Source organism: Budorcas taxicolor, chromosome 8 (genome assembly GCF_023091745.1).
Source record: "Budorcas taxicolor isolate Tak-1 chromosome 8, Takin1.1, whole genome shotgun sequence".
Classification (NCBI taxonomy): Eukaryota; Metazoa; Chordata; class Mammalia; order Artiodactyla; family Bovidae; genus Budorcas; species Budorcas taxicolor.
This window is the reverse complement of record NC_068917.1, coordinates 42,133,282-42,161,072: the sequence shown is the minus strand read 5'-3', so window position 1 is coordinate 42,161,072 and position 27,791 is coordinate 42,133,282. Positions and strand designations below refer to the sequence as shown.

The window sequence follows — 27,791 nt, the reverse complement described above, 5'->3', positions numbered from 1 at the left end:
CTTAAAGAAACTCTTATTGTTAAGGTGATCCCTGGGGTCCAAAAATTTAAACATCAAACTACAGAATCGCTAAAGTCGGTTCCAGTTCCAAAATTAAATCACATGCTCTACTGAGAGTGCAAAAGAGAAAGCCTTGCCTTGTCTAACATTATGGCTGGTAAATGGATACAAGATTGCAAACCAAATTTTAAAATATACACTACATTTAGAATTCCTGAAGGACAGAGAACAGGATTCAGGCACTTTCACGGCAAGTGGTTTATGAATTGAAATAAGGTCCCCTCTAGGGTGTAAACTCCATGAGGGCAGGGACTTCACCACCAGCTTTCACTGCAGACCTTGGCATACAACAAGGGTTCACTGGACAAGGGACCGCACAACCCCGCACAGAGACCGCGGCCCACAAGCCAGGACAGGAATTGAAGCAGCAAACGTCACGTGAGTCACCCTCCCCTGCACGTGCCCCCGACCCAGGCAAGGCAGCTCCGGACCCACCTCCACCAGAGACTTCACCAATCAGGGAAGGAAAGTTAAATTTGGCCGGGCAAGGGGCGGTCCCAGATCGTAATCTCCGAGTAGCTGAGTCTTGCTGGCTGGGCCCACTTGTCGCCGAGTCTCAGGCACTTGTCCTGCCTGCTAGCCCTGAGTATACAGCCCACACAGCAACTGGGAGGCGCAGAGGAGCCAGAGCAGCGCAAGGCGCATGCGTGTTGAGCTGAAGCCCAAGGCGGAGTTTCAGACAGCAGTGAAGATTATCTCCAGTACGCACGCGCGCAGCAGCCCTCGCCGGCAAGACACACGCGGCGCGGCGTGGTGACGCCAGTGCGGCCCGAGGAAGGGGCGGGGCCAGGGCCGGGGCGGGACTTCCAGCTCCTCCCGCCCCCTCTCCATCCAGCCTCTCCCGCCCCCTCCTACCCCCACACTGGGCCCCGTCTGCGCTGGGGTGCCTTCGTCGCTTAGCGTTGTGTCGGCCTGGCCCGGCCCGGCCCGGCCAGAGGGCAGATGCCCGGAGCTGCCACCGGCGCCGCCGCCGACTCGGCCGGTGGCGGTGTGGGAGACGGGCGTCCGACCCTGGGCCGCTGAGTGTGACGGACGGGGCCGGGGGCCGCCTGGCGCCGCGGCGTCTGAGGCTCCGCGCGGACCATGTATTTCCTGAGCGGCTGGCCCAAGAGGCTGCTCTGCCCTTTGGGGAGCCCGGCCGAGGCGCCTTTCCACGTTCAGTCCGACCCCCAGAGGACTTTCTTCGCCGTGCTGGCCCCAGCTCGCCTCAGCATCTGGTACAGTCGGGTAAGTAGAGCCTCACGCCGCTTCCTCCCGGCTTCCCGGCACCATCCCGCCCCCAACTTCCACCCAGTCTGGGACCCCTGCCCCTTCGTACCAGACCCACTCGTCTTCGCCGTCCTTGTTCCGCCTCCTTGGTTGCGCGAACCCCCGGGTCTGGACACGTCCTCTGGCCAGGGCTCCGGGGTGGATGCCGTCGCTGCTGCCCCAAATCCCTGCACCTCCCTGCGTTGGGCCGGCGGCCGCGCACAGTGCGGACCCCACGCGCTCCTTCGGCCGAGTCCAGACTTTCCTTCCTCTCTCTTCCCCCATTCGCCGAGGAACAAATTTGGTTAAACTTTTCACAATTAGGAATCTGGCCGCTGTTGTGTTCCTAGTCTTACCTTGCTTTAAAGGCCATTGTTTTGAAGTTGGGGAAAGCCTGTTGGGCTTTACCCAGTCAGTGCCAGACTTGACATGCGGTGATAACATTTCTGCAACTACAGCCAGAGGTTTAGTGTTTTTTTTTAACTGAAGGTCTGGTAACCCAATTCCTCGCCTTGCCCTAACATCCCTCCACTTTTAGGTCAGTTATTTTCTCTACAGCTCTTGGACTCTTCTGTAGAGAATTATAGGGGGGTCAGTAGGAGCTGAAGTGGGACTCAATCTCTCCGCTCGCCTCCTGGTATTCGCACCTGGAAGTAATAAGATTTGGGAAGCGCTTGAACCAGTGTTCTGTTTTTGCTTTCTGTGAATCGTGCTCTTTTATTTCTTGTATCTAATTAGTCAGTGGTTGAAAGAATAACTTAAAAAATAACTGGTGGATTTCCTTATTTTCCTTGAACGCTGCTACAGGTCTGTTCATAAGCAACAGAATAGAGTATAAAAATTTCCCCCCACCCTCCCAAGAGAAGGCAGTGCTAATCTATGTCAGAGTGAAGTTGTTATCCTTTGAAAGCTGATTTTTACCAGGTGGAAATAGGTTTCGACCTTAGCTTTGTTAGATACATGTGAAATACTGGGTTTAATCAAATTAGTTAAAACTGTCACATCTGTGTGACTATTTGAATGCCTGTAAGGCCCTTGACTATCCTCACACACAGCCCTGCTAAAAGTAATGATGAGATTTAGGTATTTCTGGTATCTTTTATATGACTGTAATAGTTAGGTTTTAAATTATAGTGTTTGCCATTAAGTTTTGGCTGATTTAATTTTTAAATACATCTCAGAACAAAACAGGGCTTTGTGTTGTTTTGTTGTCACAAAACAGCAATGTGACACATCCGTCTGGTGCTTGATTGCATGTTTTTATGTATTGCATATCATCTGGGTCTTAAATGAGATACTAATTCATTTACATCATGTATGCCACTTGAGTAATTTTTTTTGTATATATTATTTTTAAGGCATATAAAAAATAATTAGAAGGTAAATTTTATATTGCCTTCTGAACTTTAGTTCATAATTCCACTCTAATGTAACAAATAGTAAAGCCTGAAATATAACTTTCCTTAACTCCATAAAGGACAGGCATAACTTAATTTTATCACCCAACACCTGGTGGCTCAGATGGTGAAGAATCTGCTTGCAATGCAGGAGACTCGGATTCTATCCCTGGGTCAGGAAGATCCCCTGGAGGAGGGAATGGCTACCCACCCCAGTATTCTTGCCTGGAGGATTCCATGGACAGCAGAGCCTGGCAGACTATAGTTCATTGAGTCACAGAGAGTCAGACAGGACTGAGCGACTGACAAAACTTAATTTTAGGCATAACTAAAAAGCCTCTTGATGAAAGTGAAAGAGGAGAGTGAAAAAGTTGGCTTAAAGCTCAACATTCAGAAAAGTAACATCACGGCATCTGGTCCCATCACTTCATGGGAAATAGACGGGGAAACAGTGGAAACAGTGTCAGACTTTATTTTTGGGGGCTCCAGAATCACTGCAGATGGTGCTGGCAGCCATGAAATTAAAAGACGCTCACTCCTTGGAAGGAAAGTTATGACCAACCTAGATAGCATATTCAAAAGCAGAGACATTACTTTGCCAACAAAGGTCCATCTAGTCAAGGCTGTGGTTTTTCCAGTGCTCATCCATGTATGGATGTGAGAGTTGGACTGTGAAGAAAGCTAAGCGCAGAAGAATTGATGCTTTTGAACTGTGGTATTGGAGAAGACCCTTGAGAGTCCCTTGGACTGCAAGGAGATCAGTCCTGGGATTTCTTTGGAAGGAATGATGCTGAAGCTGAAACTCCAGCACTTTGGCCACCTGATGCAAAGAATTGACTCATTGGAAAAGACTCTGAGGCTGGGAGGGATTGGGGGCAGGAGGAGAAGGGGACGACCGAGGATGAGATGGCTGGATGGCATCACCAACTCGATGGACATGAGTTTGAGTGAACTCCGGGAGTTGGTGATGGACAGAGAGGCCTGGCGTGCTGCGATTCATGGGGTCTCAAAGAGTTGGACACAACTGAGTGACTGAACTGAACTGAAATTTAATATGGGCTTCCCTCATAGCTCAGTTGGTAAAGAATCGTCTGTTGGTAAAGAATCGTCCGGTTTGATTCCTAAACTGGGCAGATCCCCTGGAGAAGGGATAGGCTACCGACGTTTAGTATTCTTGGGCTTCCCAGGTGGCTTAGTCGGTAAAGAATCCACCTGCAGTGCAGATGTGGGTGTGATTTCTAGGTTGGGAAGATCCCCTGGAGGAGGGCATGGCAACCCACTCTTAATATTCTTGCGTGGAGAATCCTCATGGACAGAAAAGCCTGGTGGGCTGCAGTCCATGGGGTCACTGTCAGACATGACAGCGACTAAGTGCAGTACACAGCATAAACTTAATATGAAGGAAGAATAGACCAGAAACCTGTAGACTACTTTATCTGTAAAAGAAACAAAAATGTTCCTTGACTTTCTTAGGGATATTGTGAATATTGAGAATATCAGGGTTTTATTGTGTGTGTTTTGTTTTGCTTTTGGACTTAGATATTAAACAAATCTATGGCAGTCCTGGTCAACGTAAAACTGGTCATACCCCTTTCCTTCAAATTCCAATGGTGCTCACAGATTGCTGGGGCCACTATCATTAAGATTGGCAAAAATTTAGGTTGTACAGAGTGTATGGGTTCAGAAGTATGTGAAAGGAAATTCAGGAATACCTTAGAGGAGGCTCCATGGTACTGTCAGTTCACTTATGGTTAACTTTGAACTCTGACATCACCGTCACTTTAGAAATCAAGTATTGGACGAGATGATTTTAAAGTTTATAACTGGGTGAATGGGGAAACAGGTGCCAGACTCCAGTGTTTATTTTGATTTTTTAAATTTCTAAACTTAAACTATGTAAGTTAAACCTATCTAAGTTAGGTTAACAAACTTCTTTTAAAAGTGAAAATACCTCTAGCTAAATTGAGTAGCTATCAGTCATTTCTATGTAATTTAGAGTGAACGGGTTTAACATTTTTGCATGAGAACATGAAAGCTTTGATTTTGGAGACATTGTATATGCAAGTAATTTTACAGAATAAAGTGAATTTTGAAGATCTGAAGAAGGGTTTTATGGAATTTGAAGTCTTTAAAGCAGCTTGAGGGCATTTAAAAACATGGAGAAACATGCTCAAAGAGATGTGAGGATATAATACAATTTGCTTTCTTAAAATTTTGTTAGGGCTCTTTTAGTAAGTTAAATTCAGTTAGGAGGAATGCATTTTTAAAAAGAGAAAACTAGCCTTGTGGGAGGAATGTGCACTTAATAGTCTAGCTGTTTGTTTATTTATTTTAATGTCTAAAAGAATAGCTGCCTGGAAAATGTTGATTAGACATGAGGGTATGAAAACAGTAAAATAAAATCTCTAAGAATAACGTGTGCATTTTGTGGGTTTTCTAGTGAGCTTTTATGTACCTCTTACAGCGACTGTTGTATACCCTATGTAGCTGTTTGGGATCTGAGTGTTATAGTCACGTCTCTTCAGAATTCTTTCCTGACTTCAAATTTGAGAAGTGTCGTAGAGTGCTTTTTAGATGTGTTGATAACTAAATTTCTGTTGATAGTCATTTTGCTTTTGATTTCATTTTTAGTGTGAGGGTGTGACTCATTTTCATTGTAATGTGTTGGTGTAAATTTGCTTTCTCTACTTAGTGAATCTACTTAGGAGTTTTAAACTACTTGAATTTACAACAAAGATCATTCATGTATTTTGGGACCAAAAAAGGGGACTCCAAAAAGGTTTGGTATGTCTGTTAGATTGGGGTGCTAGAGATGTGAGTTACTTGATGGAGCAGCTGGTGATGTATTTCTGCCAAGGGTGTTGTAAAAGGGCTGATTTCAGCTTTGAAGGTGAAGCTGCTGTTTAAAGCACATTATGATTTATGATTGACATGGGGGTTGTATGAGATAAATTGTGTTTTGTATTGTATCAGAGAGCCTAGAATTATTCCTTTAGTATACTACTTAACTGTGACTATAAAAGTCTCTGTGAACCACAGAATGATACTTCAGAATGCTGTAATTCTAAATTAATCTTATCTTAATTTTCAGGTCATTGATTATTTTAAATATATGAACACTTTCTGTGAAAAAGATAGTATCAATAGGCAGTGTATGAAAAGGATTAAGGGGACATACTGTATGTGAGAGAAAAACATTCTGTTCAAAGATACTAGTATGTTAATATAAATGAAAATTTTGTGAGTAATCACTGCTAATAAAAAGATGACATAGGTAGAATTACTGGACTTATGAACTATAATAAATTGTCTTTGAGCAACCCTGAGTGAAAAATTATCCTCTTTTTGCTGTGTACTAATAATGGAAAACAATGAGATAGATATTCAATCAGGTGTATGGTTAAGATGTCATGGGAAAACACAAACAAACTTTTTGGTTAACCCAACAATTTGTGCCTGTATTTTTCCAGCTCTCTCATTTCTCACGCTTTCAACCCTATTCTGTTAATGCCTCCAAAGAGCCTTGCTTATAAAGCCACTGCTTGGAAGTCATTTAGGGTTCACTGTTGGTTAAAGGATGAAGTTCAAACTCCTTGGTTTAATATCAGAGACTTTCCTCTCTTGGAATGCTCTCTTGCCCTGTCTCTGCCTATCAGAATATTACCCAAACCTTAGCCTCTGTTGAAATCGTGCTCTGAGTCATTCTTTATTTACTATAATTGTTTTTGATGAACACTGTTTTTCATTGAGTTCATTGTTTTTGATGAGCAGTACTGTTTGTAGTGTAGCTTTTCACACTTGGTTTATTTCTCCAACTGGATTGTAAGTTTCTGGAGAGCAGAAGTTATCTTATTTATTTTTAGTTGAAGTATAACTGATTTACAATATTATGTTAATTTATAAGTAATCTTATTTTGTACTTATGTTTTGCACAAAGATGTTTAATAAGCATTTTTAAAAAATGAATTTAAGATATCTGTCCTATGCATAACACTTACTTTTTTCAAGTTTTAATAATTTGAAGATTTTTAAATGTTGACATGTAACTTAAAAAATGTGAAGATATTAAATTACAACTTAAAATCAGAAAAAATTGTATTAGGGTTATAAAAGTTAAGGTGAATTAAATGCTTTTTTAAATTATACCCAGCCCAAATTATATTAGAAAAGTAGTATGTTATTCATAATAGCCAAGATGTGGAAGTAACCTAAGTATCTGTCAATGGATGAATGGATAAAGAAGATGTAGTGTATATGCATAATGGAATATTGTTTAGCCATGAGAAAGGACATCTTGCAGCATATATGGAAGGACCTAGAGGGCATTGTGCTAAGTGAAATAAGTCAAAGACAAATTATGTATATATCACTTATGTATATATGTGATCTGAAAAAGCAAAATGGATAGAAACATACTTGAATGGTGGCTATGAGGGGCTAGGGAGTGGTGGAAAAGGGGAGATATTGATACGAGAGCATACACTTCAAGCTGTAAGCTGAATAAGTTCATGTACAGCATGGTGATTATAGTTGACACTGTATTATATGCTTGAAAGTTGCTTAGATGAGAGTAGATTTTCAGTGTTTTCTCTACAAAAGAAGAAATGGTAATTATGTAACATGATACATTTATTAGCTAAGACTGGTGGTAATCTTTCTGCAGTGTACAAGGGCATCAAATCAACATGTTGTACATCTTAAACAGTGTTGTATGCGAATTGTATCTCATTAAAGCTGGGCAGGGGTGGTGGTAGAAGTGCTACCTTATAAAGGGTCTTTCTTTAATTATTAGGTAATCTGCAGTTTGCCAGAACTTAAATTACTGTGCAGTATTATATATAGCCAGTTGAACTCCTTGTTCCCAGTGTATATTTATATTGATGTGATCTATAATTTGGTAGTGGGACCACATGTGTGTGCTTTTAGTTTTTCAGTCATGTCTGACTCTTTGCAACCCCATGGACTGCAGCCTACCAGGCTCCTGTATCCATGGGGATTCTCCAGGCAAGAATACTGGAGTGGGTTGCCATTGGCTTCTCCCGGGGATCTTTCCAACCCAGGGATCAAACCCAGGTCTTCCACATTCCAGGTGGATTCTTTACCGACTGAGCCACCAGGGATAGGTAATCTGTTATTTGTGTGGATTCATTTCAGATTTCTGAGGAGATCAGTGTACATCTTTGTGTGTCTCAGAAAGGGCAGTGGTTGGGGAAGAGTAATTTGGTTCTTCACTCTAGGCCTCCTTATCTAGTGTTTGACTATCAGTGCTGGAAAAATGTATGGAATATTCATACACTACATTTCAGCTTTCTAGATTATCTTCCTCCTCTATACTGTGATTCACTTATTTATCTAAAGTATGGTCTCAAACTAGTACAAGTTGCCTGAGTCTAGCAGCCTTTAGTTAAAGGTATCTAGCCAGTGAACATAATCATGCTAAACTGCCACAAGGAAGAAGTTAACTTACCCTGTGTATCAGGGTCCAAAATAATGATGTTCCCAAATGAAAAAAATTAAGATTTGGGCCAGTTAGAAACTAACAGCAGTATCAGTAGAGGTGCATGCTTAATGTCAATCAGTATAGTTTCCATTTAGTGCATCTTTTAATCACTGAAATAAAAGCTTCTATAAGATTCAAGTCTGTGATTGAGAAGGCTTTCTTTTCTGGTTATCACCTGTACCCTGAAAAGATTTGGTGTTGGCTGGTTCTAAGACTGAAATGTAGTAAGCCTAGGTTGACTACAACCCCGTAACCTTCTGTGCAAATTATGGCACGGTATTACAGGGACCCCTGACTTTTCTGTGAGAAAAGTGGACCTTGAAGTGAGATGGAGAGGAAGGAGTTCAGTGCTGATGGTCAGTGGAGTTGAAGAGATTTTAGTGACTGGATTCCCCTCCTCTTACTTCAGATCCTAGTGAAATGGAATGTAGACCTAAAGTGGAACTACTTGTTGGGAGTCACTAGTGCCAATCCATGAAAGCTGGAAAATATACGTTTCTAGAAGCCTTGAGTCCCTGTTTAACTGCCCACTATACAGGCACTACAAGGAAAGTTTGAAAACTTTTGATGCAAACACAGTAAAATAAAATTTAAATACTGCCAGACACTGGTGCCAGGATGTGAACTCTTCTAGACACTGGTGCCAGGATGTCAACAGTACACAGAAACGGTCCCTGCCTGCATGAAGCTTCTGCTTTGGTCAAGGGAGACAGGCAGCAAACACATCCATATGTCAATATAATGAGTGCCGTGGAGAAGAGCAGAGTAAGGGTGTCAGGGAATGTTCGTGTGGCATTGTTATTTTAGCTAAAGATGGTTGGAGAAAGCCTCCTTAGGGAGGTTGCATTTCAGCAGAGACCTTAAAGAACTAAGTGACCAAGCCACGTAGGTATCTGAAAGAAGAACATTTCAAAAAGTTCAGTTCTGATGCTCAGTCGTGTACAACACTTTGCAACCCCATGAACTGCAGTACATTGGCTTTCCTGTCCTTCACCAACTTCAGGAGCCTGCTCAAACTCATGTCTATCTAGTTGGTGATGCCATCCAACCATCTCATCCTCTGTCATCCCCTTCTCCTCCTGCCTTCAATCTTTCCCAACATCAGGGTTTTTTCCAGTGAGTCAGATCTTGGCATCAGGTGGCCAAAGTACTGGAGCTTCAGCTTCAGCATCAGTACTTCTGATGAATCTTCACAACTGATTTCCTTGAGGATTGACTGGTTTGATGTACTTGCAGTCTGAGGGACTCTCAAGAGCCTTCTCCACCAGCACAGTTCAAAAACATCAGTTCTTCAGCACTCAGCTTTCTTGTAGTCCAGCTCTCATATCCATACAGGACTACTAGAAAAACCATAGCTTTGACTAGATGGACCTTTGTTGGCAAAGTAATATCTCTGCTTTTCAATATGTTGTCTGGGTTGGTCATAGCTTTTCTTCCAAGGAGCAAGCGTCTTTTAATTTCATGGCTGTAGTCACCACCTGCAGTGATTTTGGAAACCAAAAAAAATGAAGTCTCTCGCTGTTTCCATAGTTTCCCCATCTATTTGCCATAAAGTGATGGGACTGGATGCGATTTTTGTTTTTGAATGTTGCATTTTAAGGGAACTTTTTCACTCTCCTCTTTCACTTTCATCAAGAGGCTCTTTAGTCTTTCTTTGCTTTCTGGCATAAGGGTGGTATCATCTGAATATCTGAGGTTATTAATATTTCTCCTGGCAGTCTTGACTCCAGCTTGTGCTTCATCCAGCCTGGCAATTTGCATGATGTACTCTGCATATAAGTTAAATAAGCAGGGTGACAGTATTCAGCCTTGATGTACTCCTTTCACAATATGGAACCCTCCTAGCTAGGCTTCAACAATACATGAACTGTGAACTTCCGGATGTTCAAGCCGATTTAGAAAAGGCAGAGGAACCAGAGATCAAATTGCCAACATCCGTTGGATCATCAAAAAAGCAAGAGAGTTCCAGAAAAACATTTACGTCTGCTTAATTGACTATGCCAAAGCCTTTGACTGTGTGGATCACAAGAAACTATGGAAAATTCTTCAAGAGATGGGAATACCAGACCACCTGACCTGCCTCCTGAGAAATCTGTATGCAAGTCAAGAAGCAACAGTTAGAACTGGACATGGAACAACAGACTGGTTCCAAATAGGAAAAGGAGTATGTCAAGGCTGTATATTGTCACCCTGCTTATATAACTTATATGCAGATTACATCATGCAAAATGCTGGACTGGTTGAAGCACAAGCTGGAATCCAGATTGCAGAGGAAATGTCAGTAACCTCAGATATGCAGATGACACCACCCTTCTGGCAAAAAGGGAAGAACTAAGAGGCTCTTGATGAAAGTAAAAGTGGAGAGTGAAAAAGTTGGCTTAAAGCTCAACATTCAGAAAACAGATCACAGCATCTGGTCCCATCACTTCATGGCAGATAGATGGGGAAACAATGAAAACAGCGAGAGACTTTATTTTTTGGTTTCCAAAATCACTGCAGGTGGTGACTGCAGCCATGAAATTAAAAGACGCTTGCTCATTGGAAGAAAAGCTATGACCAACCTAGATAGCATATTAAAAAGCAGAGACATTACTTTGCCAGCAAAGGTCCATCTAGTCAAAGCTATGGTTTTTCCAGTAGTCTTGTATGGATGTGAGAGTTGGACTATAAAGAAAGTTGAGCACCAAAGAATTGATGCTTTTGAAATGTGGTGTTGGAGAAGACTGTTGAGAGTCCCTTTGACAGTATGGAAATCAAACCAGTCCATCCTAAAGGAAATCAGTCCTGATATTCATTGGACGGACTGATGCTGAAGCTGAAACTGCAATACTTTGTCCACCTGATGCAAAGAAGTAACTCACTTGATAAGACCCTGATGCTGGGAAAGATTGAAGGCAGGAAGAGAAGGGGATGACAGAGGATGAGATGGTTGGATGGCATCACTGACTGGATGGACGTGAGTTTGTGTAAGCTCTGGCAGTTAGTGATGGTCAGGGAAGCCTGTTGTGCTGCAGTCCAGGGGTCGCAAAGAGTCGGACACAAGTGAGTGATTAAACTGAACTGTTGTCCCATGTTCAGTTCTAACTTTTGCTTCTTGATCTGCATACAGATTTCTCAGGAGGCAGGTAAGGTGGTCTGGTATTCCCATCTCTGGAAGAATTTTCCACAGTTTGTTGTGATTCATACAGTCAACGACTGTGGTGTAGTCAATAAAGCAGATGTAGATGTTTTTCTGGAACTCTTTCCTTTTTCAGTGATCCAGTGGCTGTTGGCAATTTGATCTCTGGTTCCTCTGCCTTTTCTAAATCTGGCTTGAACATCTGGAAGTCCATGGTTCATGTACTGTTGAAGCCTGGCTTGGAGAATTTTGAGCATTACTTTGGTAGCCTGTGAGATGAGTGCAATTATGTGGTAGTTTGAACATTCTTTGGCATTTTCTTTCTTTGAGATTGGAATGAAAAGTGACCTTTTCTAGTCCTGTGGCCATGGCTGAGTTTTCCAGATTTGCTGGCATATTGAGTGCAGCACTTTCACAGCATCATCTTCCAGGATTTGAAATAGCTCAACTAGAATTCCATCGCCTCCACTAGCTCTGTTCGTAGTGATGCTTCCTAAGGCCCATTGACTTCGCACTCCAGGATGTCTGGCTCCAGGTGGGTGATCACACCATCGTGGTTATGGGTCGTGAAGATCTTTTCTGTAGAGTTCTTATGTGTGTTGTTGCCACCTCTTAATATCTTCTGCTTCTGTCAGGTCCATACCATTTCTGTCCTTTATTGTGCCCATCTTTGCGTGAAATGTTCCCTTGGTATCTCTGATTTTCTCAAAAAGAAATATCTTGAGATCTCTAGTCCTCCCCATTCTATTGTTTTTCTCTATTTCTTTTCATTGATCACTGAGGAAGGCTTTCTTTTTTCTCCTTGCTATTCTTTGGAACTGGGTATATCTTTCCTTTTCTCCTTTGCCTTTTGCTTCTCTTCTTTTTCACAGCTATTGTAAGGCCTCCTCAGACAACCATTTTGCCTTTTTGCATTTCTTTTTCTTGGGGATGGTCTTGATCCCTGCCTCCTGTACAGTGTCACGAACCTCCGTCTATAGTTCTTCAGGGACTCTGAATATCAGATCTAATCCCTTGAACCTATTTGTCACTTCTACTGTATAATTCTAAGGGGTTTGATTTAGGTGATACCTGAATGGTCTAGTGGTTTTCCCTACTTTCTTCAATTTAAGTCTGAATTTGGCAATAAGGAGTTCATGATCTGAGCCAGTCAGCTCCCTGTCTTGTTTTGCTGACTTTATAGAACTTCTCTATCTTTGGCTGCAAAGAAATTTATAATCAGTTTGATTTTGGTATTGACCATCTGGTGATGTCCATGTGTAGAGTCTTCTCTTGTGTTGTTGGAAGAGGGTGTTTGCTATGACCAGTGCGTTCTCTTGGCAAAACTCTGTTAGCCTTTGTCCTGCTTCATTTTGTTCTCCAAGGCTAAATTTGCCTGTTACTCCAGGTAATCTCTTGACTTCCTACTTTTGCATTCCAGTCCCCTATAATGAAAAGGACATTGTTTGGGGGGGTGTTAGTTCTAGAAGGTCTTGTAGGTTTTCATAGAACCGTTCCCTGATAGCTCAGCTGGTAAAGAATCCACCTGCAGTGTGGGAGACCTGGGTTCAATCCCTGGGTTGGAAAGATCCCTTGGAGAAGGGAAAGGCTCAGTTCAGTTCAGCTCAGTTGCTCAGTCGTGTCTGACTCTTTGCGACCCGATGAATCGCAGCACGCCAGGCCTCCCTGTCCATCACCACCTCCCGGATTTCACTCAGACTCAACGTCCATCGAGTCCGTGATGCCATCCAGCCATCTCATCCTCGGTCATCCCCTTCTCCTCCTGCCCCCAATCCCTCCCAGCATCAGAGTCTTGTCCAGTGAGTCAACTCTTTGCATGAAGTGGCCAAAGTACTGGAGTCTCAGCTTTAGCATCATTCCATCCAAAGAAATCCCAGGGCTGATCTCCTTCAGAAAGGACTGGTTGGATCTCCTTGCAGTCCAAGGGACTCTCAAGAGTCTTCTCCAGCACCACAGTTCAAAAGCATCAATTCTTTGGCACTCAGCCTTCTTCACAGTCCAACTCTCACATGCATACATGACCGCTGGAAAAACCATAGCCTTGACTAGACGGACCTTAGTTGGCAAAGTAATGTCTCTGCTTTTGAATATGCTATCTAGGTTGGTCATAACTTTCCTTCCAAGGAGTAAGCGTCTTTTAATTTCATGGCTGCCATCACCATCTGCAGTGATTTTGGATCCCCCCCAAAATAAAGTCTGACACTGTTTCTACTGTTTCCCGTCTATTTCCCATGAAGTGATGGGACCGGATGCCATGATCTTCGTTTTTGAATGTTGAGCTTTAGGCCAACTTTTTCACTCTCCTCTTTCACTTTCATCAAGAGGCTTTTTAGCTCCTCTTCGCTTTCTGCCATAAGGGTGGTGTCATCTGCATATCTGAGGTTATTGATATTTCTCCCGTCAATCTTGATTCCAGCTTGTGTTTCTTCCAGTCCAGCGTTTCTCATGATGTACTCTGCATAGAAGTTAAATAAGCAGGGTGACAATATACAGCCTTGACGTACACCTTTTCCTATTTGGAACCAGTCTGTTGTTCCATGTCCAGTTCGAACTGTTGCTTCCTGACCTGCATACAGATTTCTCAAGAGGCAGGTTAGGTGCTCTGGTATTCTCATCTCTCTCAGACTTTTCCGCAGTTTATTGTGATCCACACAGTCAAAGGCTCTGGCATAGTCAATAAAGCAGAAATAGATGCTTTTCTGGAACTCTCTTGGTTCTTCCATAATCCAGCGGATGTTGGCAATTTGATCTCTGGTTCCTCTGCCTTTTCTAAAACCAGCTTGAACATCAGGGAGTTCACGGTTCACATATTGCTGAAGCCTGGCTTGGAGAATTTTGAGCATTACTTTACTAGCATGTGAGATGAGTACAATTGTGTGGTAGTTTGAGCATTCTTTGGCATTGCCTTTCTTTGGGATTAAAATGAAAACGGACCTTTTCCAGTCCTGTGGCCACTGCTGAGTTTTCCAAATTTGCTGGCATATTGAGTGCAGCACTTTCACAGCATCATCTTTCAGGATTTGAAACAGGTCAACTGGAATTCCATCACCTCCACTAGCTTTGTTCGTAGTGATGCTTTCTAAGGCCCACTTGACTTCACATTCCAAGATGTCTGGCTCTAGATGAGTGATCACATCATCATGATTAGGGAAAGGCTACACACTCCAGTATTCTGGTCTGGAGAATTCCATGGACGGTTGATGGGGTCACAAAGAGTCAGACAGGACTGAGTGACTTTCACTTTATGGAACCATTCAGTTTCTTCAGCATTACTGGTTGGGCATAGACTGGGGTTATGTGATACTTAATGGTTTACCTTGGAAACGAACAGAGATCATTCTGTCGTTTTTGAGGTTACACCCAAGAAATGCGTTTCAGACTCTCTTGTTGACAACAAGGGCTACTCCATTTCTTCTAAGGGATTTTTTCCCACAGTAGTAGATTTAATGGTCATCTGAGTTAAACCACCCATTCCAGTCTCATTTTAGTTCACTGATTCCTAAAATGTCGACATTCACTCCTGCCATCTCCTGTTTGACCACTCTCAATTTACCTTGATTGAACCTAACATTCTAGATTCCCATGCAGTATTGTCCTTTAGAGCATTGGACTTTACCTCCATCACCAGTCACATCCGCAACTGGGTGTTTTTGCTTTGGCTCTGTCTCTTCATTCTTTCTGGAGTTATTTCTCCATTGATCTCCAGTAGAATATTGGGCACCTGCTGACTTGGGGAGTTCATCTTTCAGTGTCCTATCTTTTTGCCTTTTCATACTGTTCATGGGGTTTTCAAGGCAGGAATACTGAAGTGGTTTACCATTCCCTTCGCCAGTGGACCATGTTTTTTCAGAACTTTCCACCATGACCTGTCCGTCTTGGATGCCCCTACATGCCATGGCTCATAGTTTCATTGAGTTAGACAAGGCTATGTGATCGGTTTGATTAGTTTTCTGTGATTGTGGTTTTCCTCCTATCTGCCCTCTGATGGATAAGGGGCTTATGGAAGCTAGCTTCCTGATGGGAGAGACTGACTGGGGGGAAAACTGGGTCTTGTTCTGATGGGCGGGGTCATGCTCTATAAATCCTTACTCCAATTTTCTGTTTTGGGGCTGTGTTCCCTCCTTAATGTTTGACCTGAGGCCAAACTATGGTGGAAGATATGAAGATAATGGCGACACACTGCGGCACTCAGTGCCCCGACCCTGCAACAGGCCACCGTCAACTGCCACCTCTGCCGGAGACTCCTGGACACTCACGGGCACATCTGGGTCCATCTCTTGTGGCGTCAGTGCTCCTTTCTCCTGGTGCACACAAGGTTTTGTTTGTGCCCTCCATGAGTTTTTTTCTCCAGTCCTGTGTAAGTTCCGGCGGCTGTATGGTGGGGTTAATGGTGACCTTCTCTAAGAGGGCTTGTGCCATACCCAGGTCTGCTGTACCCAGAGCTCCTGGGTCAAAGGCAGATCTGGCTCAGTCTCTGTGGCATCTTCTGGTGCGCACAAGGTTTTTGTTTGAGCCCTCTGAGCGTCTCTGGCGGATTTGGGTTTTGATTCTAAACGCGATTTCGCCCCTCCTACCGTCTTGCTGGGTCTTTGCCTTTGCCCTTGGACGTGGGGTATCTTTTTTTGGTGGGATCCAGCATTATCCTGTCAATGGTTGTTTAGCCGTGAGTTGTAATTTTGGAGTTCTAACAGAAGATGAGTGCATGTCCTTACTCTGCCATCTTGGATTGGATTTTTTTCAGGTAAGGGTGATCACAAGTCCAAAGGTTCTGAGGAAGGAACTGCATGCTTTGACACCAGTGTAGTAGAATAGTCAAAAGTCAGTGTGGCTGGAGTGAAATGAGTAAAGAGGATATTAAGAAATTCGTCAGAGATAAGGTTGGGGGTGGGGCATAGGGACATGCACTGATGATGCAGGGCATTATAGGCCATTGTGAGGACTTGGCTTTTAACAAGCAGGATGGGGAACCATTTGAAGGGTTTAAGTGAAGAGGAACTAAAAAGCCTCTTGATGAAAATGAACATGGAGAGTGAAAAAGTTAGCTTAAAGCTCAGCATTCAGAAAACGAAGATCATGGCATCCGGTCCCATCACTTCATGGGAAATAGATGGGAAAACAGTGGAAACAGTGTCAGACTTTATTTTGGGGGGCTCCAAAATCACTGCAGATGGTGATTGCAGCCATGAAATTAAAAGACACTTACTCCTTGGAAGGAAAGTTATGACCAACCTAGATAGCATATTCAAAAGCAGAGACATTACTTTGCCGACTAAGGTCCGTCTGGTCAGGGCTATGGTTTTTCCAGTGGTCATGTATGGATGTGAGAGTTGGACTGTGAAGAAGGCTGAGCGCTGAAGAATTGATGCTTTTGAACTGTGGTGTTGGAGAAGACTCTTGAGAGTCCCTTGGACTGCAAGGAGTCCAACCAATCCATTCTGAAGGAGATCAGCCCTGGGATTTCTTTGGAAGGAATGATGCTGAAGCTGAAACTCCAATACTTTGGCCACCTCATGCAAAGAGTTGACACATTGGACAAGACTCTGATGCTGGGAGGGATTGGGGGCAGGAGGAGAAGGGGATGACCGAGGATGAGATGGCTGGATGGCATCATGGACTCGATGGACGTTGAGTCTGAGTGAACTCCGGGAGGTGGTGATGGACAGGGAGGCCTGGCGTGCTGCGATTCATGGGGTCGCAAAGAGTTGGACACAACTGAGCAACTGAACTGAACTAAACTGAGTGTGATGTGATACAACTTAAGTTTTAGTAGTGGCTGGCTGCAGTTTGGATAGCATATGCATGGTAAAGAAGTAGTAGCAACCACAGCAAAATAGTATGAAGAATGGCATTTGAAGTCCAGGAAAAATCAGGCTTTTAGGATGGGTATCTGGTATATAGCGTCTTCCCTGGTGCCTCAGTGGTAAAGAATCTGCCTCCTAATGCAGGAGACAGAAGTTCAATCCGTGGATCGGAAAGACCCCCTGCAGAAGGAAATGCCAATCCATGGACAGAGGAGGGGTTACAGTATGTGGGATTGCAGAAGAGTCAGAGAAAACTTAGCAACTAAACAACAGTGGAAAAAGAAGGTCACACAAATGAAGCAGAATAAAGACATCTAAGTAAAGACATTTTGCTCATCTTCAGTGCTTGTGAATTACTGGGGCGATCCATTTTACTTGTAAATGTTGATTCTGAGTTTACTATGTACTGTGTGATTTACATCATGGGAAGCAAAGTTTGCTGAATTTAGGTTCTTAACATAACTCACTCATGATGTTTGTCCTGTCCTCAGAGTAACCTGTCCAGCCTAACTTTTAGACTTAAAGTTTTCTTTCAAAATAATTTATATCTTTTTTATTCATGGAAAGCTAGCATCACTTTTGTGAATAGAGGGTTATTCATGAGGAGCAAAATGAATGTTATGAAAAACTAGTTTCTTAGATTACGTCAGAGATGGTTAGACGTAAACTAGCACTTCATACAGATTTCCTCCTTACCAAATCAAAAGGACTAAGTAATTGAAAAAGTTTTGTTTTCTCACATGTGATTAAATATTTAATATAGTGTTTATATGTCTGCTAAAATGATGGTATAGAAAATATTACATTCATAGCATTCTATTTACTGCTAGATAAAGTATTTATTATGCAGTTTATCAAATTAGAATAAATTTTGTTGTTCAGTTGCTAAGTCATTTCTGCCTCCTCGACCCCATGGACTGCAGCACGCCAGGCTTCCTTGTCCTTCACTGTCTCCCAGAGTTTGCTCAAACTCATGTCCATTGAGTCAGTGATGCTGTCAAAACCATCTCATCCTCTGTCATCCCCTTCTCCTCCTGCCCTCAGTCTTTCCCAGCATCGGTGTCTTTTCCAGTGAATCAGCACTTCACATCAGGTGGCCAAAGTATTGGAGCTTCAGCATCAGTCCTTCCAATAAATATTCAGGATTGATTTTCTTTAGGATTGACTGGTTTGATCTCCTTGCTGACCAAGGGACGTCTCAAAAGTTTTCTCCAGCACTGGAGTTCAAAAGCATCAATTCTTTGGCACTCAGCCTTCTTTATGGTCCGACTCTCCCATCCGTACATGACTACTGGAAAAGCCATAGTCCTTATCAGCAAAATGATATCTCTGCTGTTTAATATGCTGTTTAGGTTTGTCATAGCTTTCCTTCCAAGGGGCAAGTGATGAATTTATAATTTAATCATTTTAAAATATTCTAGAATTCAGACTTGCCACAGAGTGAGACTTTTTTTTTTTTGACTAGCAAGCATCAATTGGTTGAAGTCAGGATATCTCACTTTTCTTTTAAGCTTTGCTTAAACCTGTCTCCTCACGTAATTTGACTTATTTCAGTCATAAATCATACCTAACTTTGCATATAAAATTTTGAATATTATTGTAGCTATACTGTAGAATTTGCTGTAGCTTAATTTTAAGTTTTATTGAGGTGTATAAAATACATCCCGTAAGTGTGCCATGATTTTTAGTAAATTAATAGAGTTGTGCAGTCATCATCACTATCTAGTTTTAAGAGCATTGATAGCAACCTCAAAAGTATTATGCTCATTTGCATTCAGCTTCTGCTCCCCCTTCAGGCCCAGAAAATCATTGACTGCCTTTTGTCTCTGGATTTCGCTTTCCTGTAAGTTTCATGTAAACATAACCATATAATATTTGGTCTTGTGTCTGACTTTCATTTAGTATAACACTTTTTTGGTATACCTTTTTATTGCTGAATATTATTCCATTGTATGGATATACCATATATATATTTTTTTAAGTCCATTCCTCAATGATGGATATTTGGATTGTTTCTAATTTGGGACCATTGTGAATAATGCTACTATAAACATCTCTGTATACTTTTGTTTTTTTTGCAGTTATGTATTATCATTTCTCTGGGGGAGATACCTAAGAATGGCCCTCCTAGGTCATTTGTTAAGTTTTGTGTTTAGCTTTTTAGGAAAATGCCAAGATGTTCCAGTGTAGCTATAAAATTTTATGTTCCCAACAGCAGTATATCAAGGTTTCTGTTTCTCCACATTCTTGTTAATATTTATTATTGTCAGTCTTTTTGTTATAGCCTTTTAGTGGCTTTGTAGTGATAGCTCATTGTGGCTTTAGTTTCTATCTTCCTGATAACTAAAAATGTTTAGCATCTTTTCATGTGCTTATTAGCTATTTGTGTGCCTCATTTGATGAAATGTCCATTCACACGCTTTGCCCATTCCTTTTTTTAAATTGGAGCGTTTGTCTCATTCAGTTGTTAAGAGTTCATTATATATTCTAGATGCAAATTCTTCATCAGATATGCCTTGCATATATTTTATCACAGTCTGTGATTTGTCTTTTCAGTTTCTTAATAGTGCCTTCTGAAGAGAAAAAGTTTGGTTTTGGTGAAGTCTGGATTATGATTTCTTTTATGAGTCATGCTTTTTGTGTCCTGTCTAAGAAACCTTTTGCCAGTACAGTATCACAGACATGTTCTGTATTTTCTTTTGTAAGTGTTTCATCTGAACTCTTATACATAGGTCTGTCAACTGTTTTGAGTTGATTATTATGTATGGTTTCAGGTAAAGATCTAGGATCAGTTTCTTTTTTTACATACAGAGCCAATTGCTTTAGCATTATTTGTTAGAAAAACTCTTTTCACTGTTGAATTGCATTGGCATATTTGTCAGAAATCTATTGACCATAAATGTAAGGGTGTATTTCTGTATTTTCTGTTCTGTTGATCAGTATGTCTATCATTGTACAAGCATCATCACACTGGAGCTTTTATAGCAAGTTGGTGAAAGTCCTACTTTTTGTTTTCAAAATTATTTTGCCTGTTTTAGATCTTTTGCAATTCTATATAGATTTTAGAGTCTTTGTCAGTTTCTACAGAAGAAAGAAAAGAAAAACCTTGCTGGGATTTTTCAGGAAATGACACTAAATGAGTGTCTCTTCATTTAGATTTTGAAAAGTTTCTGTTTGCAGTATTTTTTAGTTTGCACTGTACAGGTCTGTTACTTTTTTAAAGTTTATTTCTAAGTTGTGTTTATCTTCTATGATGCTGTTGTGAATGTAATTATCAGTTTCATTTTCAGATCGTTACTGACATATAGATATGAAATTGATTTTTGTATATTGTTCTGCAGCCTTGCCAAAATTTATTTACTTCAGTAGGATTTTTTTTGGTAGTGAGAACTAATAAATGAATTCAGCAAAATTGCAGGACATAAAATCAAGATGCAAAATTCAGTTGCATTTTTATATAGAAATAGTGAACATCCAAAAGTGAAATTAAGGAAATAGTTCCATTCCACAATAGCACCAAAAAGAATAAAATACAGAGTGTGAGGGGAAATGGATTAGGAGTTCAGGATTAACATATACACACTGCTGTGTGTAAAATAGATAAGCAAAAGAACCTACTCCTTAGCACAGGAAACTATATTCAATGTCTTGTAATAACCTATAATGGAAAAGACTCTGAAAAAGAGTGTGTGTATGTGTACACTTGATATAACTGAGTCACTTTTCTACATAGCTGAAGCTAATACACAGCTTGTAAATTAACTACATTTCAATTAAAAAATTGATATTAATAAAGAAATACTTAGAATGAAAATTAAAGAGGCTAAAGACATTCTAAGAACTACAAAAATTGCTGAAAGAAAGAAGATGCAAATAAATGGAAAGACATCCCATTTTTATGGATTGGGAGACAATGTTGTTGAAATGCCAGGACTGTACTGCCAAAAGCAGTCTACAGATTCAGTGCAATCCCACCAGTGCTTTTTGCAGAAATATGAAAATCCATTCTAAAATTGATACGGAATCACAAGGGACTTCCTCTTCAGGCTAGCTGAAATTTTATCAATTTTTTAGATCTTTACAGAGAACCAACTTTTGTTTTTACTGACCTTAGTCTGTTAAGTTTCTGGTTTCTATTTATTGATTTCTGCATTGATTTTTTTTTTAAATTATTTTCTCCAGCTTGCTTTGGGTTTAGCTTGCTTTAAGTTGAGGCATTTCCTTTTTTTAATGTAGGCATTTTAAGCTCTTAAGTTTTCTTCTAAGTACTGTATTAGTTGTATGCCATAATTTTTTTCTCTTTTGAACATTTTCAAGTTTACAATAAAATTGAGAGGAAATTGCCATTTCCTCCTCCGGGAGATCTTCCTGACCAAGGGATCAGACCTGAGTCTGCTGCAGCTCCTGCCTTTTGATTGGAGTGTTTAGTCTATTTCACATATGATTATTGATGTGGTTGGGTTTACACTAGATAATTTTCTCTTTCTCTTCTATACTTCAGATGTTTTCTGTTTATCTGTTATGCCTTTAATCGCTTTGATTTCTTAAACATACTTTTTGAGTTATTTTACTGATGGTTGCTCTAGCAATTAAAAATTAATCTTATTACAGTATATTTCAGGTTGACTCTGAATTAACTCTGGTAAAGTATAGAAAATGTTTCATTCCACTTTTTACTTTAATGCTTTTAAAATGGTAAAATATGCATAATATAAAATTTACCATTTAATAATTTTTAGATGTGCAATTCTGTGGCCCTAAGTACATTCATATTTGTGCAACCATTACTTTCATCCATTTCTAGAACTTTTTCATATTGAAACTCCATTTCTGAAAAACAGTAATTCCATTTCCCCCTCCTCCCACCCCCTGGCAACCACCGTTTTACTTTGTTTCCCTATGAATTTGCCTGTTGTAGAAACACAATGTTTGTTAGTGATAGACTTAATTCACTTAGAATGTATTCAAGGTTCTTCCGTGTTACATAGCATGTACCAAAATATGCTACCTTTTTAAGGCTGAATAATACTTTATTGTAGGTGTATATTATAGTTTATCCATTCATATGTTGATGAACATTTGAATTGCATCCATTTTTGGGGTTGCTTTCACTGTTTGTGAATAGTACTGCTGTGAACATTAGTGCACAAATGTCTGTTTCAGTCCCTGTTTTTAATTCACTTGTATATATCCAAAGTGAAATTGCTGGATCATATGGTAATTCTGTTTGATTTTTTGAGAAATTGCTGGAGTTTTGTTTTCATACTGTTTTTTCACAGTGGCTGCACCATTCCCATCAGCAATACACAAGGGTTTAGATTTTCCCACATCTTTGCCAAAACTCTTTTTCCTTTTTTTTTTTTATGATGGCTATCCTGATGAGTACAAAGTGGTATCTCATTATGGTTTTGATTTGTATCTCCCAGGCTTCCTTGGTGACTCAGTGGTAAAGAATCGGCCTGCAGTGCAGGAGACGCTGGAGATGTGGGTTCAATCCCTGGGTCGGGAAGATCCTCTAAAGTAGGAAATGGCATCCCATCCCAGTATTGTTGCCTGGAAAATCCCACAGACAGAGGAGCCTGGAGGGCTATAGTCTATGGGGTCACAAAGAGTTGGACATGACTGAGCTCACATGCATACAGATAACATCGCTTGTCATTGTGTATGCTCATTTATATCTGACTCTGTGGCCCTATGGAGTGTAGCCCACCAGGCTCCTTTGTCCATAGGATTATCCTGGCAAGATTACTGGAGAGGGTTGCCATTTCCTCCTCCATGGGATCTTCCAGACCAAGGGATCAAACCTGAGTCTCTTGCAGTTCCTTCATTGGAAGGTGAATTGTTTACCAGTGAGCCACCTGGATTAAATACCTTTTAATGTGTTTGTTGGTTGCTTCTGTATCTTCTTTGGAGAAACGTCTCTTCAAATTCTTAGCCCATTTTAAAATCAGGTGATTTTGTTGTTGAGTTCTTGGCATTCTGTACTCACAGTTAGCCCTGAACAACGTGGGTCTGGCCTGACCCAAACATGTGAATGTTTTTCATTAGTAAAATACTATAGTACTACATTATCAGTGGTTGGTTGAATTCTCAGATGTGGAACTGCAGTGATGAAAGCCCCACTGTTAAGTTATACTGAGGTTTTTGACAGAGGGTCAGTTCCTGCATTGCAAGGGTTAACTGTATTCTGAATATCAATCAATTCCTTATATATATGATTTGCAAACATTTTCTTCCATTATATGGGTTGCCATTGTACTCTGTTGATAGTGTCCTTTGATGTCCAAAAGCTTTTAATATTGATGAAGTCCAGCTTAACTGTTTTTTTCTTTTGTTGCCTGTGCCTTTGGTGTCATATGCAAGAAATGATTGCCAGATCCAAAGTCATGAAGTTTTTGTCCTGTGTTTTTCTTTTAAGACTTTAATAGTTTTAGCTTATATTTAGATTTGTGATCCATTTTGAGTTGATTTTTGTATATAGTGTAAGATAAGGATCAAATTTTATTTTTTTCCTTGTGGATATTCAGTTTTCCTGGTGCAATTTGTAAAACACTACTCTTTTCCCCCATTGAATGGTTTTGGCACTTGTTGAAAATCCTTTAGCCACATATATGATGTATTACTATTAATCTTGGGCTCCCTGTTGTATTTCATTGTTGTGTATGTCAGTCTTTATGTCAGTGTGGTACTATTTTGATTACCATAGCTTTGTATTAAGTTTTGAAATCAAAGTGTGAGACCTCCAACCTTCTTCTATTTTATGCTTGTTTTAGCTATTGAAGTCCCTTGAGATTCCATGTTTTAGGATGAATTTTCACAATATCTGCAAAAAACAAAAAACTGGTGTTGTAATTTTGATAGGGCTTACTTTGAATCTGTAAATTGCTTTGGTATTATTGACATCTTAACATTGTTTTTTAACCTGTGAACATGAGATTCTTGCCATTTACATGCATCTTCTTTATTTCAGGAATATTTTGTAGTTTTTAGCATACAAGTCTTTCACTTCCTTGGGTAAGCGTAATTCTGAATATTTTATTGTTTTCAATACTACTATAAATGTAGTGATTTTTTAAAATTTCATTTGTACATGTTCCTTATTACACAGAAATTCAACTGATTTTTGTGTGCTAATACTGCAACCTGCAGCTGTGCTAAATTGTTAATCACTTCTAACAGTTTTGTGTGAAATCTATAGGGTATTCTACATAGATCATATTTTCAGAGAAGAGAGATAATTCTACTTCACTTCCAGTTGGGTGCTTTTTATTTTTTTTTTACTGATTTCACTGGGCAGGATTTCCAGTAATGTTTTGAATGGAATTAGAGAAAGTGAGCACCCTTGCTTTGTTCCTGATCTTAGAGAAAAGCTTTTCAGTTTTTTAACCTGCTTATTTAACTTATATGCAGAGTACATCATAACAAATGCTGGACTGGTTGAAGCGCGCAAGCTGAAATGAAGATTGCTGGGAGAAATACCAATAACCTCAGATACACAGATGATACCACCGTTATGGGAGAAAGTGAAGAAGAACTAAAGAGCCTCTTGATGAAAGTGAAAGAAGAGAGTGAAAAAGTTCGCTTAAAACTCAGCATTCAGAAAACTAAGATCATGGCATCTGGTCCCATCACTTCATGTGAAATAGGTGGGGAAACAAAGGAAACAGTGAGAGTCTTTATTTTGGGGGGCTCCAAAATCATTGCAGATGGTGACTGCAGCCGTGAAACTAAAAGACATTTGCTCCTTGGAAGAAAAGCTATGACCAACCTAGACAGCATATTAAAAAGCAGAGATGTTACTTTACTGACAAAGGTCCATTTAGTCAAAGCTATGGTTTTTCCAGTAGTCTTGTATGGATATGAGAGTTGGACTATAAAGAAAGCTAAGCACAGAAGAATTGATGCTTTTGAACTGTGGTGTTGGAGAAGACTCTTGAATGTCGCTTGGACTGCAAGGAGATCCAACCAGTCCATCAGGTGGACAAAGTATTGCAGTTTCAGAATCAGTCCTAAATGTTCATTGGAAGGACTGATGCTCAAACTGCAATACTTTGTCCACCTGATGCAAAGAACCAACTCATTGGAAAAGACCCTGCTGCTGGGAAAGATTGAAGGCAGGAGGAGACGGGGATGACAGAGGATGAGATGGTTGGACGGTATCACCGACTCAGTGGTCATGAGTTTGAGTAGGCTGCGGGAGTTGGTGACAGACAGGGAAGCCTGGCGTGTTGCAGTCCATGGGGTCACAAAGAGTCGGACATGACTGAGCAACTGAACTGAAGACTTGTTTTGTGGCCTAACTTATAGTCTATCTTAGAGGATATTATATGTGCATTTGGCAAAAATGTGTATTTTTCTGTTGTATGGAGTTATCTGTGAAAATGTTTTAAGTGAAATTAATTAGTCTGTGCTGCTGCTAAGTTGCTTCAGTCGTGTCCGACTCTGTGTGACCCCATAGATAGCAGCCCACCAGGCTCCGCTGTCCCTGGGATTCTCCAGGCAAGAACACTGGAGTGGGTTACCATTTCCTTCTCCAATGCATGAAAGTGAAAAGTGAAAGTGAAGTCGCTCAGCCGTGTCCGACTCTTCGTGACCCCATGGACTGCAGCCTGTCAGGATCCTCTACCCATGGGATTTTTCAGGCAAGAGTACTGGAGTGGGTTGCCATTGCCTTCTCCGTAATTAGTCTATAGCGTTATTCAAGTTGCCTCTTACTGAGTTTTTGTCTGGTTGTTATGTTCTCAGGTGTTTTTCTTGAGGTGTTATTGTCATGTATGAAAGAGGTGGGAATACCACACCACCTGACCTGCCTCGTGAGAAATCTGTATGCAGGTCAGGAAGCAACAGTTAGAACTGGACATAGAACAACAGAGTGGTTCCAAATAGGGAAAGGAGTACGACAAGGCTGTATATTGTCACCCTGCTTATTTAACTTATATGCAGAGTACATCATGAGAAACACTGGGCTGGATGAATTGCAAGCTGGAATCTAGATTGCCGGGAGAAATATCAATAACCTCAAATATGCAGATGACACCACCCTTATGGTAGAAAGCAAAGAAGAACTAAAGAGCCTCTTGATGAAAGTGAAAGAGGAGAGTGAAAAAGCTGACTTAAAGCTCAACATTCAGAAAATGAAGATCATGGCATCCAATCCCATCACTTCATGGCAGATAGATGGGGAAACAATGGAAATAGTGATAGACTTTATTTTCCTGGGCTCCAGAATCACTGCAGATGGTGATTGCAGCCATGAAATTAAAAGATGCTTACTCCTTGGAACGAAAGTTATGACCAGCCTAGACAAAAAGCATATTAAAAAGCAGAGACATTACTTTGTCCACAAAGGTCCATCTAGTCAAGGCTATGGTTTTTCCAGTAGTTATATATGGATGTGAGAGTTGGACTATAAAGAAAGCTGAGCGCTGAAGAATTGATGCTTTTGAACTGTGGTGTTGGAGAAGACTCTTGAGAGTCCCTTGGACTGCAAGATCCTCATCCTAAAGGAGATCAGTCCTGAGTGTCCATTGGAAGAACTGATGATGTAGCTGAAATTCCAATACTTTGGCCACCTGATGTGAAGAACTGACTCATTTGAAAAGACCCTGATGCTGGGAAAGATTGAAGGTGGGAGGAGAAGGGGATGACAGAGGATGAGATGGTTGATTGGTGTCATTGACTCAGTGGACATGAGTTTGGGTAAACTCCGGGAGTTGGTGATAGACAGGGAGGCCTGTCATGCTGCAGTCCATGGGGTCGTAAAGAGTCGGACACGACAGAGTGACTGAAGTGAACTGAACTGATCTAATGTCTACATGTTACGAACCCCATAATAGTACAGGATACTTTATTTTAAAAATTATTATTTTATAGAGTGATATATTAGAGAAATTAAGAGGAGGAAAGATAAAAATACATTTATTCAGTCTTTTGCACTTATCCATTTACCATTTCCTGTTGTCTATGTTTCTTCTTTTGATTTGAGTTACCATCTTTGTCCCTAGTTTCCCAAATCATCCCCCACTCCCAGCTCAGTGATTTGCTTTGAAGACTCACAGTACACAGCATATAGCCATACTCATAACTGTGATTTATTACAACAAAAGTATACAAAGCAAATTTGCCAAAGGGAAAAGGTTTAGTGAGCAAGATCTGGAGGAACGAGCTGTGAGCTTCCAGTAGTCCTCTTTCAGTGTAGTTATGTAGGTTGTGCTTATTTTCTCCAGTGTCATTTTGTGATAGCATTTGTGTAGTGTTAAACACCAAGGAAGTTCATTATAGACCTAGTTCCCAAGGTTTTTATTGGGAGCTTTTTGCCCAGTGCATACCAAATTGCACATTCTCTGAAAGAAAACAGGTTTGTGTAAATAGTTTAGGCACAGCCAGCCACTCTGATCAGTTAAGGAATGGTGTGAACCCTCCCAAAATCCAGGTTGCCATCTGCCAACTCAGGACGAACATTGTACGTTGGCTTTTTTTGTTTTTTCAGGTACAGCAGTCTTAGACATTTTAGGTTAACTATTTTTTGCATACCGTTTGATGACATTTCCTTTTTTTTTCTGAGGGGTTTCTTTTAGTATTTCTCATAAGGCGGCAGGCTTGCTAAGAACAAATTATTTTTATCTTTTTTTAATCTGGGATGACTTCCTTTGCCTACAGCTTCAAAG

General features: G+C 40.8%; 1 protein-coding gene across 1 annotated transcript in view; it reads left to right on the top strand.

The window, feature by feature from the left end:
* The first annotated feature begins 1,143 nt into the window (after positions 1 to 1,143).
* The window catches only part of RIC1 (RIC1 homolog, RAB6A GEF complex partner 1), a 138,934-nt gene continuing 112,286 nt past the window's right edge, over positions 1,144 to 27,791 (top strand). The window contains exon 1 of the mRNA XM_052644806.1: positions 1,144 to 1,287. Within this exon, the coding sequence (XP_052500766.1) occupies positions 1,144 to 1,287 (144 nt within the window). The remainder of the gene's footprint in view (positions 1,288 to 27,791) is intronic.